The 9,784-nt window shown below is 30.0% G+C and overlaps 1 protein-coding gene across 1 annotated transcript; it reads left to right on the forward strand.

The window, feature by feature from the left end:
• The first annotated feature begins 6,114 nt into the window (after positions 1–6,114).
• On the forward strand, positions 6,115–8,834 carry LOC145831691 (uncharacterized). The gene is made up of 3 exons (XM_082939004.1): positions 6,115–6,633; positions 6,752–7,147; positions 7,369–8,834. The coding sequence occupies exons 1-3, from the start codon at positions 6,127–6,129 to the stop codon at positions 8,362–8,364; spliced, it is 1,899 nt and encodes a 632-aa protein (XP_082795130.1). The 5' UTR covers positions 6,115–6,126; the 3' UTR covers positions 8,365–8,834.
• Positions 8,835–9,784: the final 950 nt, after the last annotated feature.

Below are 9,784 nucleotides of genomic sequence, written 5' to 3' on the forward strand. Positions count from 1 at the left end.
GTGAAAATAAAAGTCACATGCTTTATACATTATTTAAAAACCTTGTAAACCAATGAACCAATCTATCTTTCAATAAACCTGTCTTCAGCTGCAATAACTTACCAAATTTCTTCAAAAACTTTTCAAAGACTCTACAGTTGTGTGTTGTGAGCTAAAGATCTCAGTTTTCAACAAAGACCAAACACTCAAATCAATTGGCTTGAAGTCATGCAATGAAGGAAACCTCAGTTTTTTGCTCTTAATCAGCAAGTAATTGTTTCTGTACAAAGTTTTGGTTTTGTTACAGATGTGAGAGAGAGCACCATTCCTTTGAAAAGTGAAATCTTCATTTTCAAAGTGTTATTTTATATATTACACAAGGCTAAAGCCAACATGTCAACAATATACACATTTGTGTTAACTTTTGAACCCTATTTCACAAAAATCAACACTGATTATGAGGCTTTTTTACTGCAGACCAAACATTAACAAATGATGACTTGTGATGACAATAAACAGGCAAATCTTTTAGTTATATTCCGCATTCTCTTTATTTGTGAATGAGCATTGCTTCTCCACAACGTATTTTTTTTTAATTAAAGCAATTTTGTACAGTGATGCTACTTTAGTTTAAATAATATTTGAGATCAATCTTTACAATTTTCTTCATTGATTTTGAATTATTCTTTAAATCCCAAGTCGTCCTAACCCTTTCTCAAACTGCTTATATTTTGTTCTTTGTACAACTAGCAAGGATGTCTGCTTTTGGGATGATCTTTTGTGTTCTGAGCTCTTTCTACTTCATCACAACATCATAAACTGTTGATCTTCGTTCTATTAGCTGCTGTATTATCTCTGATATGGGAATCCCTGCACAATAAAGTCCAACAGTAGCATAATGCTTTGTAATTACAGCAGCAAATTATAATCAATTTATTAAATATAGCTGAGCTGGAATTAAGTCTACCAACACAGTTAGTATATTTGACAAAATTTTAACAAGGGCTATAAAAAAGTACTAAAACTTTAAATGTAAAAACAACTCTGATTATATTTTCCTTACCATGTTATTTAAAACTTAAGTTTAAAGTTTTGGGTATTCTATTAAAAAGGTTTTTATTGTTTTTAAAACTTCTATAACCTACTTTTGTAACCTACTTCTATAACCTACTTAAACCTAAAGTTTTGTTTAAAATTTTTAAATAAAACAAATTGATGAAGCTCCAATTTTTTTTTTATTTTAAAATTGAAACATTGGTAACAAAAAATAATTCCTTCAAAGTGATTGCCATCAAATAGTGTATTTCATTAGTTAATGAAGCAATTAGAAGTTGTTCTTTTATCACATCTTTATCATTCTAGTTCACTTAAATAGTCAAGTCTGCATAAGATAATGCAGCATCTGCAGCTAAATTAGTTTTACCAGGGAACTTAAGAACTTCAAATAGTGGTTTCAGTTTGCACTGTTTGAGTATAATAGTAGAGTTATTTTGGATTTTATTTAAGGCACAGTCACCAAAAGTTTTTACTTATAACCAAAACAGTCACCAAAAGTTTTTACTTATAACCAATACAGAATATGTATTAAAATACTTATTTACTTATAATGCATATTATGTATTGGTTATAAGTAAAAACTTTTGGTGACTGTGCCTTAAACAAAATTCAAAATAACCCTTCTATTATCATTAAACAGTGCTAGCTGAAACCGCTCTTTGAAGTTCATAAGTTGCCTGGTAAAACTAATTTAGCTGCAGACCTGCAAGCATAAATTACTAACCGTTAGTGAAGTTGTCTTGTAACCAAATGTTATAATTGTAGTATTTCCTGCACCAGAAAGAAACATAAACCTTGCTTTGACCACTCTGGTCCCAAAATCAAAAACAGTATTAATAAGTCTAAATGTATTATTGTAATATAATTAAGTCTTATTATTTATAAAAAAATGTTATTTTTTATGTATTTGTTTAAAATGTTTTGCTATTTTTAAGGTTAAAAACAAATATGAGTTATAAATTTAAAAGAGCAAATTTAGAAGATTGTCCGAAAGTTTTAAAGTTGATAGAAAACAGCTTTACTTCAAAAAGTCTTGGAAACTTTAAACTTACTCTTGATAGCCTTCAAAAAAATGGTTTTGGAAAGAATCAAATATTTTATCTACATGTTGTAGCAAAATATCCAGAAGATATACTGATTGGTTACTCAATTTCTTCAATAAGATGTGCAACTTGGCGTGGTAGAGAAGTTTATGTTGAAGATCTATATATTGCAAATAATCAAGTAGCTAATGATTTAAAAAAAAAGCTACTCAAAACAGTTTGTAGTTTTGCAAAAAATATGAACTGCAATAGTATGACTCTAGCATGTCCTGTAAATGATTTAAATGTTTATTGTTTCTATTTAAAACTCAATGCAGATGATATTACTATAGCTGATTACTGTCATTACTTGTGTTTTGAATCAATTAAAAGTTTATGTGATTGAAACTATCAAAGTATATTAAAACTGATTTTTTGTTTTAAAAATTACTAAAAACTTTTTTTTTTGGTTTCATTTATAAATTCGAGAGGTGGTTTGCAAAATTTCAATGTTCTATGATCAAATATGAAACAACATAAATTAAGTTTTTCAATACTGCTTTATACTAATAAAAATTTTGATTTTTTTAATTTTATCTTATTCTCTATTAACTTAGTAAATTATTTTAAATCTAGTTTGAATTTTTATATTTTTTTTTGTTTACTTTAACTAAAAACTTGATCTATATGCAGTATACAAAAAATGTATAAAATACAGTTTTACAATGTATGAAGCAAAGCAAATAATATGTTTTTATAAAAATGATAAGTTCCAGTTGATGCCATCAGAGATTCTAAGCATTTTATTCAATAATAGTATTTGATCTTATAAAAAACTTTAAACATGAATAACAAATTAGTTTTTATTGATATTTATAACTTAAATTAGTTTTTCGAGAAATGCTTTGTGTAAAGTTTACATTGCAGACGAATGAAAGAACACTTTCTTTATTGTCAGTTTTCTTGAAAGTATGAAAATTTATCTTCTAAAAGGTTTTTATCTAAACTATATTTGCAAAATTTTTTTGTATACTTTGAAACAAATATTTAATTTGAATTTATTTGAATATATTTAAATTTAAAAAATAAGTTATAACTAAAGCTTTACAAAAACTTCTGAAATTTGATTATTATTTTTTTATGAAAGTACTGAGAGAGTTTTAAAACAATTAAATTATATAGAATAGAGATTTTTAATGAATTTTTTTTTCTTATTTTAGTTTTATCCTTGTGTATGAATCCTATTGAACTCTTCAACTTTGGTTGTTTTATTTCAAAGGTGTTGTTATTTAAGTCAATGACTGTAAGTAAAAACTTTGTTTTTGGCCTTCTTTTGTTATGTTCAAAATGACATTACATTATTTTAAACTGTTAACTTAGTTTTGGTTAGTTTATATATGATTTTTTTTAATGAAATTATATTAATGTTTAAAGTTTTATACTTGTTAAAAACAGTTTGAATTTTGTAAAGATAATTTTTTTAGTATGTTTTTTAATGTAAGAATAAAACTGAGATTGTTTTTTGTTTTGAACTTTTTTTAATAAATTTTCTTCATTATACATTTATTTCCACTTTAGCAATTTATTGTATAGTAATTTTTATTAAAAATAATACCTTAAAATAACTCAAAAGCAGTGTTTTTTTATTAAAGGAGTCTAAAGACAGTACTATTTTAAGTAAGATTTGTATAATTTTGTATCAGAGAACTTGTTATAAAATTTATCTTTAAGTAATTTTATACGGTTGTACAGGCTTTTAAAAATTTTTATTTAACTCTTAAAGCTTAAGTTTTTTAGAAATATATATATTTTTAATTAAAATTGTATTAGTTTTTATTTTTCAATTATCAGTTAGTATTAGGTTTGTTTTCGTTATAGATTTTAGTTTGTATACTAAAAAGTACTAATGAAGATTGAGTTTGTTTTAGCAGCAGTAGTGGTGATCTGTCAAGGTTACCCAAAAGTAAATATGACTCGTAAATTTCTTAACTCATCACTGTACAAAATCAACATGTGTGATGTTTGCAGTCATGATAGTAATCAGCTATTTTTCAACAGTACACCAGTAGAAAATAACGCTGTTTCTTGTGTAATGACTCACGAAAGGTGTGCTTATGATAAACAAAGTAAAAATTTAACTCCAGAGCATCCAAGAACTATTAAACATTTTAGGCTTAAAGATGCCAACTTGATTATAAGAAATAACTCTATTATTAGAAGTAATTTAAAAAAGTATGTTATTTTTGGACCACCTTATAATCAATATATTGAATATATAAATGGTTTTACTTTACAGTTTGATAAAAACTCTTCCATCAATATTTGTTTAGATAATAAACTTGATTTTATCAAAAACAAAGGACTACATTTTCAGTTTGATTGCTTCTCTAGGTACATTAAACATTCAACAATGGCTGACAGACTTCTCAATGTAGACATTAGAACTATGTACAACGGCTATTTATCTAAACCTCTTCATTTAACAACTCATGAACCCATTCAAAATGTAAATAAAACTGGCGGGAAAGATGAAGTTAGTTTCGATTTAGCCACTGCATCACTAATAGGAATTACTTTTGTTGCACTTTTTACTGCTTTTTTAGTTTACTGCAACTCAATCAACTTGGTGAAGAATTATTGTAAATTAAATACCATGAGACCTATAATTAAAAAAGAAACAAATTTATCCAAAAATTCTGACTTAAACAGGGAAATTTTTCATAATGGTGTTTTGTCCAGTAAAACTGAGCAAGTTCTTGTTTTTGTGACTGAAAAAGAGCATGAATGTTTGAAACACTTAATAATGCTTTTTTGCAGTGTTTTGCGGGAATATGGTGTTGATGCATGGTGCAACATTGCTAGCCAAAATTTGTTGCTGAACAGGAGTCTGTTTATAGAAAGTATTGTAGAAAATGAAAATCTTAAAGTTTTACTATTTTGGACACCCAAATGCGAAGAAGCTTGTTTGGATTTGAGCAGTACTTTAACTCTACTGCTTGACCGAGTTAAAGTAGACATAATAAGTTTTAATAAAAGTTTCAACAAGTATGCTTTTGTAACATTTGATAACTTCAATAAGCAAAACATCCTTCCGAAAACTTTTCAACAAAAGGCCAAAACATTTACATTACCAAGCAGCTTTAATGACATATACTTTTGGCTTAATGATATTGAACAGTTTTCAGCTGATCATCAAGTTAGTTTTGAAAAACCTATTGTTTACTCCAGCACAGTTGGAAAGGAGTTTTTAAGACAAATGAAAAATTTATCTTCTGATTACTTGTTAAAGTCAAGCAAAAAAACGTATGATTATCAGCTGAACATAAGTAGATAAACTGAAGACCTATAAATTTGTTTTAAAGGCTAGTTTTAAGTTAGATTTATTTGACAGTTTTATTTGTAGAAAGGACAAAGTTTTCTACTAACAATAAAAAATTTACCACCTGATATAAGTTTAAAACTTTTCGCTTACTTTTTGTAAAGTAAAAAAAAATAGTTAGTTTTAAGCTGATTCTATTTATTTATGTAGTTGGTTTGTTAAATTAAAAAAAAAATACTAAGAGTTCATTTTAATACTTCAATTTATACATGTGTTATAGTACAAATATTACTTGAACATATCTTTTATTATTTAAGTTTTAGTTTTCCTAACATAAGCAATTGCTTAAGATATGTAGAAATAAAACCTTGTTTCTTATATGTTTAAGAACATTTTCTCTTGATAGATCTCTACAGTTTTTTTAAATTTATGGTTGAATATGCGTTAAGTTTAATTTTAAGTTAGAATTAAATTCTATATAAACTTACTTTATTAAAATACTTTTATTAACTTTGTATGAAAACGATTGTAATTTGTAGGACCGTAAAAATATTTTATAGTACTAAAGAAAAATATTGTTTGTTCTGTGTGTTTTTAGTTTAAAGTTCACATTTAAAATGTTATGTTTAAGTTGTTTAAAGTGTTCAGTAGATAAGTTCTTACACTGTATAGAATCTTAAGTTTGAAAACTTACTGTCTAAGTATATTTTCATCAGCTTTTATTTTTGCCAGGTTTTTTTTACAGTGAACATGATCATCAAAATTTTAACTATCATTTCTCTGATGCAAGCAACTTTTACAAGTGGTTTTGAAGTGAACTTGTGCGACTTGTGTCATCAGAATACAAAACAGCCAGAGTTTAGCGAAACTTCGGTAAATAACTCAGAATTTTCTTGTTACATTTTTCCACTTGACAAAAATATTTCATGCGCCACTTCTAAAAACAACTCGGACGACGTTAAACCTGAACCGCCAACTGATTTGACGCTTTTTTGGTACAAAAATAAACATATCTACCTTGCAAAAGAATCAAATGACAGTGCTTTGTTTGATTTGAACATCACTTTTGGCCCTCCGCAGAATGCACTCATTGATTATGTGGAAGGTTTTAGACTGGACTTTGGTGACTCGGCTGTGGATGTATGCTTGGGTAATCGACTTAACTACTTTAAAAACCGGGACCTTGCTTTAAACTTTGATTGTTTTACAAACTTCACAGACGAAGTCTTTGAGCCTGGTCGAAATTACAAAGTTAAAGTAAGATCTTATTTTTTCTATATTTCATTTTACAAAGTATTTAGTAACATTTTAGTACTAAGTGATAATAATTACAAATAAAAGTTCTAATTCAAATTGCAATTATACTTTTTGCTAGATAACAACTCTGAATCAAAATCGCTTCTCCAACCCTTTAGAAATCGATGAAATTTCATACAGCTGTGCGGAAAGGGCGGCCGCAACGTTTGAAAGCTGCCAACGAAATACTATCATCACTAAATTCAACAAAGTCTACTCGAAAACTAAAGGGTCAACTATCGCAATTGTCAGCGCTTGTTCTTTTTTATTCGTTACAGTTGCTCTGTGTTTGTTTCGAAACGGTTCCCACAAACGTCTGAGTTTCTGGGTGCAGACGAGATTGAGAGACAAGAAAAGTTCAAACTCCGCCTCGGCGGGTAGAGAAAAAGTGTTGACCACAGAAGAAATTTCAAATCAGCGTAAAAAGAAAATTTTGATCTTTGTGTACGAGAGTGAGTGCGACTATATGCGCAAGGTTATTTTAGTTTCATGATCTCTGCATTTGATTTTTACTTTTTTAATTAATTGTTATAAACTTATAATCAAGTTTATAATCAAATCTAACAAAATCAGTTTGCAAAGTACATTATTTCTTTATTTAACTAAAGTACTTTAACTACGAACTTGTTTCGGTAGCATCTGTATTAACAAACTATTGGCTAGTAATATGAGTATTTATATACAAATTTATTCCAGGTAGTATGGATGTTCTGCAGCATATTGCGCGAGTTCGGCATCAACGCCACGTGCAACCTGATGGAGAACGAGGCGGAGGTGTGCCGCACCAGCTTCTACGACCGACTCCTGCGCGACCCCGACCTCAAAGTCCTGGTCCTTTGGACGCCCCTTGCGAGGCGCCTGTGGTCGGAAAAACGTGCCGACACCTCTGTGAGCTTCTGGGAGCTGATCGACAACGTGAAAAGGGAGCTGATCGACCATCCGACGACCAAGAAGTTCGCCTTTGCCGTGTTCGAGCAGACCGGAGGGGTGGACTGCGTGCCTCAAGACTTAAAATTGCGCGCCAAGTCCTTCGTTCTGCCCGACTGCTTGAAGCAGATGTACTTCTGGCTGGTCGAGGTGGAGCAGTTCACGCCCGAGGGCCAGCGCAGCTTTGACACGTTGAACTACGACGAGCACGAGAATGGGCACGACTTTATCAAGCACGTGAGAGAGCTGCAAGCCAACTACACTGAGCACCCGACGCCAAAGTTCCTGCCGCCCACCGAGTCAATTCGCACTTCAGTAGATTACTCCACGACCTACGACACGGACACCGACGTCCACTTGCAGTTTAATGAAAACCATAAGTCCACGTTTTACGCCGAGAAGCTTATGACGACCAACGAGCAGCCTACTTACTACGCGAGCACGGAGAGCGTGGACCCCCTGGCGGATGCGGGCATGCTGCCGACTGACATCTACAGCACAAACAACCAGTCGACGGCTGAGTACCTGGCCAGCTCCCGCTCTTCCGAAAGCAGTTTTGATCGAGAGTCGGTCGAGCTGCAATCGGAAAATTCTTTTTGGCTGAGAGACCCGCAGCAGGATCTTGACAGGCAGCTTTTGGAGGCGCAGGAGGAGCACAAGCTGTGTGAGTCGGTGACGCGGGTGGTGAGCGACGGGAGGGGGTCCGAGTCGGTGAGCTCCGTGGGAAGCGACGAGAGCTTGATCGCTGAAGCGTTCAAATTTTGAACAAGTTGCTTTCTGTTGCGCTGAAGTTGCGCAATCCTTCGTTTTGAACTGAAGCAGGTCGGAGAGTTTTTAAAGGTTGGTGGGTTGTTGAAGTAGGTTGAATTTTTACTGAGCATAAGTTGACTACTTCTCAAGTGTATATTTAAACGTTCAAAGTTTTTTTTATCAGTTTGTTGTGGATGATCTCTATTATTTTTGATAAGTGAGTTTTTGCTGTTTGTCTATCAATCAAATTAAAAGTTTGTAGATTACATTCTTATGATGCTTTAAATGTACTCAATTAAAAAGTTTATGTAGTTTATCTGTTTTTGTTATATTATAATGTTTACAGAGCATTCTTTTTTTATTTTTTCAATGATAAACAATCGTTTTAATCAAAAGTTTTATTTTTAAAATAGTTTTATAAACTCGCTTTTTTATGTAAATAGTTTTGTTTACCTATTTCTTGTGAATAACATAAAGTTAAAACTTTCGCCTTAATCAAATTTTTTAATTAAACTGTTTGGTTGAATTATATTTTCTACCTTTTAAATGTTTTTGTAATCACACAAGTTCTTTTTTTTTAGCTTAATCAAATAGGTTTATTATTAAATACTTATATTACATACTAATTTAAATAAAGTTATAAATTCAAGTAATAAATGTATCATCAATTTACTATATTGTTAAAGCTTAATAAAACATTTTTTTTATTTTCGTTTATGGTATTTAAAGTTTAACGCTTAAAATTAGAATCCTCAAACTTTAAACCTTTTTTTGTGGTTTTTTATTTTTCAAACGTTCGCAAGTGGTAATAACCAATTAACTTTTTTTTGCATTGTTTTATTTTTGCACTTAAACTAATAAAGAACTAATACATACTAGACGAGCTTATATTCAAGTCTCATAAATAAGTAAACAAATATAAACATTTTGTTTTTAAACGATATTTTTACTACATAGTTTTGTTATTTAATCTTAATCAATTTTTCAAAATATATGGCCTTCCACATTAAAGTTTGAACAGAAGTTCCTTTATAACTAAACAGAATTAAATATTTTTATTATTAGTTTCATCGAACACTTTTAGAAAAAAAATAAAGTTTAGAAAATAGCTCTCTATACAGGCTAAAATTTGTTTTTGTTTGTAACATATATCAGTGGTAAGCGTGACAAATAAACTTTATAAGATCTAAAACATTTTAGAGAATGGAGAGCTCGTCGAAAAAAAAAGTAGTTAAATTCAGCAATAATGTTGTACACTCTATATTGTTTATATTTCTTTTTTAGATAATCGATTGAAACCGCAGTGAGTTACTTATTCTACAATTATACTATATCACACTATGACTTCCAAAGTTAAAAGATATTTTTCAATATGACAATTCTTCTGTGAACTGGGTAAAATTAAATATATAAAGCAACGTTGTTAAGTTTAATT

This window comes from Thalia democratica, chromosome 3 (genome assembly GCF_965202585.1).
Source record: "Thalia democratica chromosome 3, ktThaDemo2.hap1.1, whole genome shotgun sequence".
Classification (NCBI taxonomy): Eukaryota; Metazoa; Chordata; class Thaliacea; order Salpida; family Salpidae; genus Thalia; species Thalia democratica.

Coding starts and splice junctions, on each gene's coding strand:
- LOC145831691 (XM_082939004.1), top strand. CDS start 6,127: ATGATCATCAAAATTTTAACTATCATTTCTCTGATGCAAGCAACTTTT. Junction 6,634..6,751: donor GTCGAAATTACAAAGTTAAA/GTAAGATCTTAT, acceptor ACTTTTTGCTAG/ATAACAACTCTGAATCAAAA. Junction 7,148..7,368: donor AGTGCGACTATATGCGCAAG/GTTATTTTAGTT, acceptor AATTTATTCCAG/GTAGTATGGATGTTCTGCAG.